Source organism: Nomascus leucogenys, chromosome 14, assembly GCF_006542625.1.
Source record: "Nomascus leucogenys isolate Asia chromosome 14, Asia_NLE_v1, whole genome shotgun sequence".
NCBI lineage: Eukaryota > Metazoa > Chordata > Mammalia > Primates > Hylobatidae > Nomascus > Nomascus leucogenys.
The window spans coordinates 49,223,060-49,237,551 of NC_044394.1; the positions used below are offsets into that span (position 1 = coordinate 49,223,060).

The following is a 14,492-nucleotide window of genomic DNA, read 5'->3' on the forward strand; positions in this document are numbered from 1 at the left end:
CGCTCTCTTTCTAGGGACTTTACTGAGTGGGAAGGATTTCGCCGGAACAAAAATGCCTCAGTTTGCAGGTGGCGCTCACTGCGACGGCAGGCTTTGAGTGTAGCACTTGGTAGTTCTTCCTCTGCTCTGCTTCCCTTCGGTGGAAAAGTTCAGGCTGAAGGTTTAGCGGGTGCTGGTGAGTGGGGAATGAGTCGCGGAGAGTGCGGCATTCTTCGCAAGGTGTATCCGGGAACCCACTGCAGATCCTAATTGATTTTCCCTATTGCGTTCTGAGTTGGCCGGTTACGGCAACCTAAATGGGTCTGCACCTGATCCCGTCACATTGGCTCCCGTAAGGCCATTGGCCTGCAGGATCCCCCCGTTTCCCAGTTCGCAGGATCCAGGGCCACGCGGCTTTTTGTGCCCAGACTCTTGGAGCTCAAGAACGGAGCCGCCGAGGCCGGACAGCTTGGGAAAGGGAATCCAAGCAGCATTTTCTGTGCTGCTGCTTTATTCATAACTTAGGGTTGCCATTGGGTATTAAGGTTGCTTTTTTTTTTAATGAAGATAGAAAATTGCCTTTATTTTTGTATTGCTTCATTTTATAATGCAAACACCCAAGAGTTGGCAGTTAGAATATTTGCCATTTTATTAAAACTGATTTGTTACCATTTTGATCGACACCTACCAAAAGCTGTTTGTTCTGCCCCTTTTGTCAAGAGGCAGTAATGAGGGCTGCCTACTACTTGTTAGGCACTAGGAGTTCAGAGAAGAGACACGCTTCCAGCTTTCAGAGATCTCTAGTATCTCTGCAAGAGTGATTCCATGTTTTGCATTTCAGAACTGTTTTCCCCCCTTTGATAATTATATACATTGTCGGTTTAGAAAAATCGGTTTTTAACATTCCTGTTGCATGCATGCTTTTTGTAAAAAGACAAACTATCAGTCGGTGGGGGGGAAAAGGGGGGAGTAAAAACGCCTTTTTTCATACCCCCAGGGGTATGTTAACGTTTTTCTGACGGTCTTCCAGAGTTTTTCTGTGATTACACACGTTCACAGACATTTAAAAAAATAGAAATGCGATCATACTTCTCCTGTGATGCCTGATATTTTCCTCTTTTACAGGAGACAGCATAATTGTTTCAGGGTCCAGGAGTTATGTGCCTAATTATTAACAGTAACTTTTACTTTATTAAAACGTATTCCTTGCCGGGCGCGGTGGCTCACGCCTGTAATCCCAGCACTTTCGGCGGCCGAGGCGGGAGGATCACAAGGTCAGGAGATCGAGACCATCCTGGCTAACACGGTGAAACCCCGTCTCTACTAAAAATACAAAAAATTAGCCGGATGTGGTGGCGGGCGCCTGTAGTCCCAGCTACTAGGGAGGCTGAGGCAGGAGAATGGCGTGAACTCGGGAGGCGGAGCTTGCAGTGAGCTGAGATCGTGCCACTGCACTCCAGCCTGGGCGACAGAGCAAGACTCCATCTCAAAAAAATAAATAAAATAAAATAAACGTATTCCTTAAGTCAAACGTGGTGACACACACCTAGCTCCAATTACTGGGAAAATTGAGGATTGCTTGAGGCTGAGTTCAGTACCAGAAACATAGCGAGACTGTCTCTAAAAACTTGTAACTTTTGACTATCACACCTTCAGAAGTCTGTAAGTATTCGAACTTAAGTTATTCTGCAAAAATATATTATGTGTCTGCTATAGGGCAGATACCGTTTTACATAGATGTTTGGGATACTTCTATGAATGTAACAGACCCAAAACAACAAAATCTTAAAAACCCTTTTCCTATGGAATTAGCATGCTATTGAATGGACATGCACTAAACAGCAAAACCTAGCAGATAATTAAGTTACATCAGAAGATAAGCACAACAGAAAGAAAAGTGAAGAGGAATTGGGAGTGTTGACAGTTGGGGTATGGGTGAAAATGTTAAATGATGTGATCTGGGTAGACCTCATTGAAAAGGTGAGATTTGAACCAGAAATTGAAAAAGATAAGGAAATTAGCGATGTAAATATCAGAATCATTCCAGGAGAGGGAATAGTCAGTCAAAGGGAGCATGCCTGCGTGACTAGTTCTAGATCAAACAAGGGGGGCAGCATGTCTGGTGATTGAGCAAGAGAGTAGTTGGAGATGGAGTCCTGGAGGTGGGGAAGGTTGGTAGTGCTGTACTACAAAGACATGAGAGGGTGAGGGTTAAGAATTAGAGCCGGGGGTGGTGGCCCATGCTTGTAATCCCAGCACTTCGGGAGCCCAGGCGGGCCGATCACCTGAGGTCAGGAGTTCAAGACCAGCCTAGCCAACATGGCAAAACCCCGTCTCCACTAAAAATACAAAAATTAGCCAGACGTGGTGGTGCGAGCCTCTGATCCCAGCTACTCAGCAGGCTGAGGCAGGATAATCGGTTGAACCTGGGAGGTGGAGGTTGCAGTGAGCCAAGATTGGGCCACTGCACTCCAGCCTGGGTGACAAAGCGAGCCTCTGTCTCAAAAAAAAAAAAGGGAATTTGGTTTTCGCTGTGATCGAAATGGACAAGCATTGGAGGTTTTAATTTTTTCATAAATAAACTTTATTTTTGAATAGTTTTAGATTTTCAAAGAAGTTGTGAAGATGGTACAGAGTTCCTATATATGCTATGCGGTTTCCCCCTTACATGTTTGGTATACCTGTGTACAGTTGATGAACCAATATTGATACGTTATTAAAGTCCATGCTTTATTTAGATTTACTTAGTTTTTGCCAAATGTCCTTTTACTATTCCAGGATCCCATCCAGGATACCACATTACATCTAATGGTCATGACTTCTTCCTTAGGCTCCTCTTAACTGTGACAGTTTCTCACACTTTCCTTGTTTTTGATATCATTGACAGTTTTGAGGCAGTTAGGTATTTGGGAAGATACTGGAAGAGAGTACCTACATAAATTATTTGGAATTCTTCTGAATGGGATATTTGTTCTTTCTCATTAACTTATTCACTCATTTATATTAGTATTAACTTAGGGTTGTTTTTTTTTTTTTTTTTGGTTTGGATTATAAGCCAGTAATACTTTGTTACTTATTTTGTTGCTGAAATTGTTCCAGCTTTGGCTACAGTTGACTCCAGTGTCCCTTTGACATACCCCATCATTATGTTTTTTCCAGTAGTTCCTTTCTGGCATTAAAAAGTGCTCCAGACATAATCAGCCATTTCTCAAAGGAGCACTGGTTGCTTTTATTAAAGAATGCAGCCAAGATCTGGGCACTGGGTGTGCTCCTTGCCACTGAGTGCTATTGCTTTAAGTCCTCTCAGCTAACAGAGCTAGCCCATGTATATATGCGTATCTATAATTATTTCTATATCCTTCAATATCTATATTAAGCTAAACATGAGTTCCATTTCCAATCTAGTATATAAGGATCATTGTAGCCTTCCCCTCTTGCTTATGTGTAACCTCCCACTTCAACAGTGAGAATCCTGGCTCTCTGGAAGATTTTTGAGCAGAGTGACATGATCTAAGATTTAATGAGGTGATTTATTGCTGATATACAAAACAGATATTAGGGGAATTGGAATGGAAGCAGAAGTCCAGTTAGGATTTTCTTGAGATCTAAGTGATCAGAAAGATTTTTTAACGTGTGAAGCTAAATATGTTGGATTAATACCTAACCTTGATACGAGGAAGTCTGGTAAAATAATTTAACATTAGATAGGTTCAGTTGCTGAGGAATGTTTCCGAGGTCTGGCTCTTTTCAGGAGACGTCTTGCATTGATTCTCACAGTTCCATTGCTTTATCCACATCACAGGAAAGACTTGCAGAACTTGAATGAGCTAGAATCTGCGGGACACTGAATTACAACACTTAACCTATTTTAGTGTGTTAGAGTAGAAGTCTCCAAACCCCAGGCCTCAGACCCAGACCATTTGTTGGCCCATTAGGAACCAGGTGGCACAGCAGGAGGTGAGCTGCAGTTGAGTGAGCATTACCACCTGAGCTCTGCCTCCTGTCAGAGCAGTCCAGCATTAGATTCTCATAGGAGCATGAACGCTATTGTGAACTGTGCATGCAAGGGATCTAGATTGCTTACTCCTTATGAGAATCTAATGCCTGATGATCTGAGGTGAACAGTTTCATCCTGAAACCTTCCCTGCCACCCCTCCCTATCTGTGGAAAAATTGTCTTCCATGAAAGTGGTCCAGTGCCAAAAAGGTTGGGGACTGCAGTTTTAAGAGTATTCTTGTTAGCTTTGTAATAGTCTAAAAATAATAAAAGCTACCATTTATTGAGGGCTTCCCACATGCCACGTACTGTTTTAGGTGCTTTGTAGAATAACTCATTTGCAAGACAGGTATTTTCTTTCTTGGGGAAAAATTGTAATGCACGAATTAAGTAACTTGTCCAAGATATACATGTAGTTCATGAACTTAATCTTTCTGCTGTCAGTATAAGTCAGTATAATAGGCTACAGTTGTTTTCTGTCTAATTAAATAAATATGACCTTTTTAGGTTATAGAAGCAATGTGTGTGCATTGAGAATAGTTAAAAAAAATACAAATAAGCAAAAATAATTCACTTTTTAACAGAAAGGTGTTATGGTATAGTGAAAATGCACTCGCCTAGGAATTAGGAGAATGGGGTTCCAGACCACAAACTTTATTGATAGCTGGATGTACTTGGATAAATTATTGAACTTTCTGGAATTCATGATCCTCATTCATAAAGTAAGGATGTGGGCAGTCAGTTCTAATTATAGGAGTTGGGATTTCTTCAGTGCCTTCTAGCTCTTTAATTTTCTGTGATTCTAGCATTCTTTATCTGCCTTCATTGTTGAAGAAGACACTTTAAATGATAGTAATTTTGTGGAATCAATCTAGATCTGACTCATTTGATGAAAATGGGATGTGGTTAATGTGTATAATTACTACCTGTGGTTGAATAAAACATTTGTAAATTAATTTGTGCCCTTATTGTATTAAAATAACCAATATGTTTTACTGTTAAACTTAAGTTTACAATTAATTTGCTGCTTAGTTTTTTAATACTAGAGAAGGGGAAACCTGTTCATTTCCAAGACATAGTTGACTGATGGGTCTACTTCCTACTTCCCACAGCCTCTTAAAGAGAGCAATCACTACACTTATGGCTGGGATTTTGCGCTTAGTAGTTCAGAGGCCCCCAGGCAGATTACAGGTAAGTGCTTCTTTTCAAGAATTTGTCTTTTCTACCCCTCATGAATTTTTTTTTTTTTATCATTACAAGTCAAGCTAAGTTCTTTTTTTTATTTTTTTGAGACAGAGTCTCACTCTGTCACCCAAGCTGGAGTGCAGTGACACGATCTGGGCTCACTGTAGTCTCCGCCTCCCTGGTTCAAGCAATTCTCCTGCCTCAGCCTCCCGAGTAGCTGGGACTACAGGTGTCTGCCACTACGTCTAGCTAATTTTTGTATTTTTCGTATACTCGGGGGTTTCACCATATTGGCCAGGCTGGTCTCCAACTCCTGACCTTGTGATCCACCCGCCCCAGCCACGCAAAATTAAGTTCTTTCACCAGTTCCTTTTCAAAATTGTTTAGATATTGAGAGTTGGTCTTGTTTATATATGGTTTTTCTGCTGTTTTATCCCTAAAGATCTAGAATCAAAAAAGATCTTTTTCTGGAAAACATGCCAATAAAAAATGGCTGTCATTGATTCCCCTTGGTCTGTCTTAATCTTAAAGTTTTAGGTTGTTTTTCCCCTCAGATTATGGAAGGAGTGTATTTTCAATAATAAAATATTAGAAAAATATAAAAAATCAGAAGGAAGAGAAATAACCTCTAAGAGACCCTCAGTGTTAGTATTTTCATGTATCTCCTTCTAGGCTTGCTTTTAGAAAGTGCAGTGGTGCAGCCTAATCTGCTCATAAGGGCCAGAGCCTACATGAGCCTATTGACCTGCTCCTGGCTGCAGATGACAACAGTGTAAGGGGCTTTATATATATTACCTTAACCTCAGATTAATCCTGTGAGGTCAATGTGATTTCCTTTTTAGAGCTGAGGAAACTGACTGTCTGAGAGAGTAAGTGTCTCATGTCTCACAGCTGGTAGGCAGCAGAACTCAGCCCAGTGCCTGTCTTCTAGTGGTTTATGCCATCTCTGCAATGCAGGAAATCCTGGGAGGGAATGATGGGAATGACTGTTGCCCATTCCCACAGCAGTATCCTGTTATGAAAGGTTGGCAGTGAATCCTTTTTCTTCAGCAGACTGAGAGAAATGGGATTGGAGGAATGTAGAGCAGGAACAAGAGGTAGGAACTAGGAGTGATGACACTGTTAGAACTAGAAGGGAAACTAGAAACTCATTTTGGATTTCTTTTGTATTGTCTTGTTAAACGTGAATTATTGCACATTGTCTAGAGCAAGAGTTGATAAAGTATGGCCTTTAGGCCAAATTCATCTTGCCACCTGTTTTTGTAAATAACAGTTTTATTGAAAAATAGCCACACCTGGCTGGGCTTACGCTTGTAATCCCAGCACTTTGGGAGGCCAAGGTGGACGGATCACGAGGTCAGAAGATCGAGACCATCCTGGCTAACACAGTGAAACCCTGTCTCTACTAAAAATACAAAAAAAAATTAGCTGAATGTGGTGGTGGGCGCCTGTAGTCCCAGCTATTCAGGAGGCTGAGGCAGGAGAATGGCATGAACCTGGGAGGCAGAGGTTGCAGTGAGCCGAGATTGCACCACTGCAGTCCAGCCTGGGCGACAGAGCGAGACCCCGTCTCAAAAAAAAAAAAAAAAGTTTGCATATTGTCTGACTGCTTTTACCCTGTGATGGCCAAGCTGAGCTTTGGCAATGGAGACTACATAGCTCTAGAGCTGGAAATGTTTACTATCTGGTCCTTTACAGAAAACGGTTACCAATCTGTGGTGTAAAAGTATATTTATATGCTTTTAGCTTTATATTATGTTAGTGCTTAGATGGTATGCATTCACTCAGCTAGGGAGCTAAGCTATACCTTTAATAATTACAGGGTAGGTTGGAACAGACTTTTGTTACCTAAAGATTGGTGGGTATGGATTTCTGTACTGACAGAATTCTAAAAAACAAATGATTTATATCATATTTTAGACTGTGACAAAAGATGTGGAGTCTCTTATTTGTACAGATTGGATTCGTCACAAATTCACCAGATCAAGAATTCCAGAAAAAGTAAGAACAGTTTGATTTTTTTTAATGTTAGTGTTGTTTTTAAGAATATGTTTTAAGTAGTACCTATTTTTGTAATATTGAAAGATTTTATGTTAAATTATATGTGGATGTAGGTGATGGTACAGAGTTTAAAGCATAGTGGGATTTATGTAAATGGTGATTATAAAAATAAAACTGTTCTGTCACTTGTGTCACTGGCCTTCACAGTAATGGGTGTTTATTATTTCAGTCTACTTATTCCTGCTTATGGTTTGTACATGTGTGTTGGTATCACCATTGTCCTGAGAAAGCAGTGGGTCTTCCTACTCAGGCTCTCACTGTGTCACTCTTCATTTTCACTTTCTGTATCGATCATTGTTACTTTGGATCTTTCAGCTTTTTCTATTTCATTTCTGTGTACCTATCATTCTTTTAGATAATATTGACTAAGCCCACCATTGATTTCTGTTTAAAATTTTTTTTTTTAAAGAGAGTTTTGCTGTGTTGCCCAGGCTGGAGTGCAGTGGTGCAATCTCAGCTCGCTACAACCTCTGTCTCCCAGGTTCAAACAGTTCTTGTGTCTCAGCCTCCAGAGTATCTGGGACCACAGGCCCATGCCACCACACCCGGCTAATTTTTGTATTTTTAGTAGAGACGGGGTTTCATCATGTTGCCCAGGCTAGTCTTGCACTCCTGATCTCAAGTGATCCACCCGCCTTGGCCTCCCAAAGTGCTGGGATTATAGGCGCCCGGCCTGTTTTTATTTGTTTTTTAATTAATAGTCTTTATTTCTTAAAGCAGTTTTAGGTTTGCGGAAACATTGATTGGGAAGTATGGAGAGTTCCTATATGCTCCCTCCCCACGGCATACACAGTGTCCCCCACAACTGATGAACCAACAGGACACAGTATTATTAACTAAATACCATAGTTTACACTAGCGTTCAGTCTTCATGTTCTGAAGTTCTATGGGTTTTGACAAATGCATAATGTCATGTATCCACTATTACAGTATTATACAGAATAGTTTCACTGCCCTAAGTATCACCTGTGGTTCACCTATTTATCCTTCCCAACTCTCAACCCCTGGCAACCACTGATCTTTTTATTATCTCCATGGTTTTGCCTTTTCTAGAATGTAATATAACTGAAATCATATGGTATATAGCCCTTTCAAACTGGCTTCTTTCTCTTAGCAATATACCTGTAAGGTTCCTCCATGTCTTTTTGTGGCTTGCTTGCTTATTTTTTATTGCTGAATAATATCCCATTGCATAGACATACACAGTTTATTTGTGCATTCACATATGGAAAAACATCTTGGTTGCTTCTAGTTTTGGACAGTAATGAACAAAGCTGCTATAAACATTCATGTATAGATTTTTGTGTGGACATAAATTTCCAACTCATCAGTTAAATACCTAGGAGCATAATTGCTGGATTGTATGGTAAAGACTATATTTAGCTTTGTAAAGCCTGGGTTTTTTGTTTATTTGTTTGGATGGGGGGGCGGTTCCTAATATTTTTTATTGTGGTAAAATACACATATAACATTTACCATCTTAACCACTTTTAATTGTGCTATTCAATGGCATTAAGTACATTGACATTGTTGTGCAACTATTACAACCATCCATCTCCGGAACTCTTTTCACCTTGCAAAACTGAAACTCTATATCCACTAATTAATAACTACCAACCTAGGCAACATAAGGAGACCCAGTCTCTACCAAAAAAAAAAAAAATTAGATGGGTGTTGTGGTACACACCTGTAGTCCTAGCTACTCAGGAGGCTGAGCATGGAGGATTGCTCAATCTGAAGAGGTTAAGGCTGCAATGACCTATAATTGTGCCACTGCACTCCAGCCTGGGCAACAGAGCAAGATCCTGTCTCAAAAATTAATAATAATGGTAACTCCCCACTTTCCTCTCTCCCTAGCTTTTGGTGACTACCATTCTCCGTTGATTTTCTTAAAAGATAAAACAGTATTACCATTGACTACTTTGATACCTTTAATGTACTTGGTGTTCTTTTATCAGAAATCTCGTCCAGGTACAATAGTTCACACCTGTATTCCTAGCATTTTGGGAGGCTGAGGCAGGAGGATCACTTGAGTCCAGGAATTCAAGACCAGCCTGGGCAACATAGTGAGACTCTGTATCCACAAAAAATTTAAAAATTAGCTAGGTGTGGTGGTGCATGCCTGTAGTCCCAACTACTCAGGAGGCTGAGATGAGAGGATCACTTTAGTAAGAGGTCAAGGGTGTAGTGAGCCATGATCGGATCAGTGCACTCCAGCCTGGGCAGCAGAGTGAGACCTTGTCTCAAAACAAAATAAAGAAATCTTTTTTATTTTTCAAGTCATTGTCTTTCCACTGCTATTCTTTCCACAACTATATTGTCTTATATCTTTCCATGTTTCTTACTCTGTATTTCTGGAAGGATAGATACAAATGTTGGCATTCGTTTAAAATATGCAAGGCTAGACACAGGCAGGAGAATAACACACACTGGGGCCTGTGGGGGGCGAGTGGAGGGAGAGCATCAGGAAAAATAGCTAATGCATGCTGGGCTTCATACCTAGGTGATGGGTTGATAAGTGCAGCAAATAGTGCAGCAGATTGCCATGGCACACTTTTACCTATGTAACAAACCTGCACATCCTGCATTTGTGCCCTGGAACTTTAAATAAAATAAATGTGCAAGGCAGTGGTTTCGATCATCAACTGTGATAAATGTGAAAACCTTTAAACCTCATGAAAATAGCCCCTGACTATCTTTTTTTTTTTGGAGATGGAGTCTTGCTCTGTCTCCAGGCTGGAGTGCGGTGGTGTGATCTCAGCTCACTGCAACCTCCACCTCCCGGGTTCAAGCTATTCTCCTGCCTCAGCCTCCCGAGTAGCTGGGATTGCAGGCATGCGCCACCACACCCAGCTAATTTTTGTATTTTTAGTAGAGAAGGGGTTTCACCATGTTGGCCAGGATGGTCTTGATCTCCTGACCTTGTGATCCACCCACCTTGGCCTCCCAAAGTGCTGGAATTACAGGCGTGAGCAATCGCGCCTGGCCCCTGCCTATCGTCTGAACTTATTCCTGTATTCTCCTGTATCCTCAACTGGTTTCTAGACATTGCTACTTGGATAACTTATAGGTATTTCAAGTCTATCATTGATGGGCATTTGAGTTGGTTCCATGTCTTTGCTATTGTAAATACCACTTCAATAAACATACATGTGCATGTGTCTTTATAGTAGAATGATTTATATTCATTTGGGTATATACCCAGTAATGGGATTGCTGAGTCCAGTGGTATTTCTGGTTCTAGATCACTGAGGAATCACCACACTGTCTTCCACAATGATTGAACTAATTTACATTCCCACCAATAGTGTAAAACCATAATTCACTATTCATATCCAAATTCATATCCAAAATTCACCTCATCTTACTTTCCCTCCAAACAACCAAATAAAAAAGAGGGTGCATCTCTTGTATTAGTTATGTCAGTTAATGCTACCATCCTCTATCTAATTTCCCAGACTAGAGACATCTGAATCAAGCTCAGCCTCCCTCTTCTTCACCCAACACAAATCCATCTATATTATTGCCCAAAGTTCCCGTATCAGTCCTTTTTCTGTTACAGCTACTGTAGTTCAGGCTCTTAAACCATGGTCATAAGTGCCTCCTAACTGGGTTTCCTTTTATCAGTCTCTATCCCAAGTTGGTTTTATTCTCAGGTAAGAGTTTTCTTTGCAAATCTCTTAGAAACATGGTCCTGTTGGTTCTAACCTTCATTAACTCTGTATCCCCAGCGGTAATTTCTAAAGGCTCAACATAGTCGCGCATAGTTTAACTTCATCCCCTGCATTATTTTTCGTGCTTTTTTTTATATTAGCCACCCTGAACCATTTGCCTTTCCAAAATATTTTGTGCTCCTTCATACCGTTCCTTTAAATATTCTCACCTTTCTTTAGTGCACCTACCCCTTCCCCTGATCTCCACCATCCTTCTCATCCTAATCTCTTCAAAATCCCTAGAAAAATATAAACAAGCAAAACTCACCAAAAAATACTCTTAATCTTACCCACCCCGAGATAACTGCTGCCAACTCCTTCCACATCCTTCTTTGTTGTATGTTTTATTTTTTCTTTTAGACTAGTCAAGTGCAGTAATGAGGAGGAAAGAGTAGAATAAGGAGTTCAATCTGTGTTGTATGTTTTAAGATGTGATTCATCGCATATGAATCAATGCTTCTCTAGCTGCTCTCTCTGTCTAGTAATATAATATGAACCTCTCACTGTATATATGTATTTTTTTAAGTTCCGGTATACATATGCAGAACGTGCAGATTTGTTACATACGTATACATGTGCCATGGTGGTTTGCTGCACCTATCAACCCGTCATCTAGGTTTTAAGCCCTACATGCATTAGGTGTTTGTCCTAATGGTCTCCCTTTGCCCCCGACTCCCCATGTGTTCTCATTGTTCAACTCCCACTTATGAGTGAGAACATGCGGTGTTTGATTTTCTGTTCCTGTATTAGTTTGCTGAGGATGATGGCATCCAGCTTCATCCATGTCCCTGCAAAGGACATGATCTCCTTCTTTTTTATGGCTGCATAGTATTCCATGGTGTATATGTACCACATTTTCTTTATCCAGTCTATCATTGATGGGTATTTGGGTTGGTTCCATGTCTTTGCTATTGTAAGTACTGCTTCAATAAACATACATGTGCATGTGTCTTTTTAGTAGAATGATTTATATTCCTTTGGGTATATACCCAGTAATGGGATTGCTGAGTCCAGTGGTATTTCTGGTTCTAGATCATTGAGGAATCACCACACTGTCTTCCACAATGGTTGAACTAATTTACATTCCCACCAATAGTGTAAAACCATAAAAACCTTAGAAGAAAACCTAGGCAGTACCATTCAGGACATAGGCATGGGCAAAGACTTCATGACTAAAACACCAAAAGCAATTGCAACAAAAGCCAAAATTGACAAATGGGATCTAATTAAACTAAAGAGCTTCTGCGCAGCAAAAGAAACTCACATCAGAGCAAGCAGGCAACGTACAGAACATTAGAAAAATTTTGCAATCTATCCATCTGACAAAGGTCTAATATCCAGAATCTACAAGGAACTTAAATTTACAAGAAAAAACAATCCCATCAAAAAGTGGGCAAAGGAAATGAACAGACACTTCTCAAAAGAAGATATTCATGTGGCCAACAAAGATATGAAAAAAAGCTCATCATCACTGATCATTAGAGAAATGCAAATCAAAATCACAATGAGATATTATCTCACGCCAGTCAGAATGGCAATTATTAAAAAGTCAAGAAACAATAGATGCTGGCAAGGCTGTGGAGAAATAAGAACGTTTTTACACTGTTTACATTTCTACAAAACTGTTTTTAATCATTGAATGATATTCTTTTTTATTAAAATACCATCTTTTTGGGGGTCAGTTTTTTTTCTCAGTCTGATTCACCAGAAGTATGACTCTTGATCTAATGTCTTTGAGACCTTTATATATATTTTATATGAGTCTTAGAAACAGTATTTATAGAATATATCACATATGCACACTCATGTATTTGGTACAGATAATGCACATGACAGCTTACAACACATAATTGTGTGGACATTTCTTTTTGATTTTTGGCTCAAGAATATATTATGGCCATCATTCAGTGTGAAGGCCTGCAGAGATAGTAAACCTCATTCATTTTAATGGTAGTATTGTATCCTATAGGACACATCAGAATTTGTGTATTTGCGCCAGGCACGGTGGTTCACACCTGTAATCCCAGCACTCTGGGAGGCCGAGGCGGGTGGATCACAAGGTCAGGAGTTCGAGACCAGCCTGGCCAACATGGTGAGACCCCGCCTCTACGAAAAATAGAAAAATTAGCTGGGCACGGTGGTGCGCGCCTGTAATCCCAGCTACTCGTGAGGCTGAAGCAAGAGAATCACTTGAACCTTGTGGGCGGAGGTTGCAGTCAGCCGAGATCGTGCCATTGCACTCCAGCCTGGGTGACAGAGCAAGACTCCATCGCAAAAAAAAACAAAAAAAAGAATTTGTGTATTTGTATCATTTTACTTAGTTTTATTATTAATCATTTTATTTAGAATGGATGCATCATAATGTAGTTATCATAGTGAGGAACATGGGTTGCCTTTAAATTTTTCAGTGTTACAAATAGCGTTAGAATACACATCCTTATTCGGTACATTTTGTGTACTTAGAGGAGTGTTTCTGTGGGATAGTTTCTTAGAACCTTTTGATGCTTAGATAATTAATTCAAATATTAGCTCTGTGGAGCTGTTTCTGATCCCTCATAGGCAGAGTTCATTAGTCATTTGCCTGTATTCTCATAATACTTTGTAGATTCTTTTTATAATACTTATGTTTTATTTTCATTTTTAATTTACATGTTTGTTTTCCCACTTGATAGCTCTTCACCTGAGAATAGGGAGGGAAGAGGATGCAGCCCAGTGCCCAGCTCATAGCAGTGCTTACAGATTCTCCTGGCATTTAAATTATTTAGTGTCGTCTGGTTGCTCCTGCTTTGTTCTACAGGTTAAACTCCATCTCTCTGCATAATCAGACTGATAGAAATGTTCAATTTGAGTTTGAGGATTACATGATGATTAAGGATGAGATAATTATGTAGTTGTGTATGTGTGTGTGTCTTTTAAGAAAAAATGGGAGGTACACAGAAACTGTGTAAGTTAGAAATTTACCATTTATAATTCTTTCCTTTCTAGGTGTTTCAGGCCTCACCTGAAGATCATGAAAAATATGGTGGGGATCCACAGAACCCTCATAAACTGCATATTGTTACCAGAATAAAAAGTACAAAAAGACGTCCATATTGGGAAAAAGATATAATAAAGATGCTTGGATTAGAAAAAGTATGCAATTATTTTAATCATCTTTAGTGTTGTTTACATTTGCTTTAAATTTTATACTTTGAAAACTTTACGGTATATATTTATTATTTATTTTGTATTAGGGTAATTTATTTATAAATTTGACTTAGAATGAACCTTCAATTTAACATTTTACTGAAACATGGAACTCTCTGCTTTTCAGATTGATTGATAACATTGCTTTGTTGTTGTTGTTCACAGGCACATACCCCTCAAGTTCACAAGAATATCCCTTCAGTGAATGCAAAATTGAAAGTTGTTAAGCATTTGATAAGGTTTGTTGTTTCTTCTCAGCTCTTTTTAAAATGTATTGCCTAGTGTAATTCTAAATGCATTTTTCTTTCTTTTTTGTTAATGTTCTGAAAAAAACTTTTTAAAAAACTAAAATTTTATTTTGTTTTTTTTTAA

The 14,492-nt window shown here is 39.6% G+C and overlaps 1 protein-coding gene across 6 annotated transcripts in view; it reads left to right on the forward strand.

Annotated features, from left to right (window-relative positions):
- MRPL30 (mitochondrial ribosomal protein L30) overlaps nt 1–14,492 on the forward strand; it is a 66,678-nt gene that overhangs the window by 30,991 nt on the left and 21,195 nt on the right. For 3 of the 6 annotated variants that reach the window (XR_004033440.1, XR_004033439.1, XM_003279237.3), the window contains exons 1-5: nt 5–175; nt 5,088–5,166; nt 7,081–7,161; nt 13,920–14,066; nt 14,286–14,359. Coding sequence is in view for 4 of the 6 variants with exons in the window: in XM_003279237.3 (XP_003279285.1) it covers nt 5,116–5,166; nt 7,081–7,161; nt 13,920–14,066; nt 14,286–14,359 (353 nt within the window). In the remaining 2 variants the exon portion in view is untranslated. Of the gene's footprint in view, nt 1–4; nt 176–5,087; nt 5,167–7,080; nt 7,162–13,919; nt 14,067–14,285; nt 14,472–14,492 lie in introns of those variants that run through there. The other 3 variants (XM_030828597.1, XM_030828598.1, XM_030828599.1) reach the window with 2 other exon arrangements.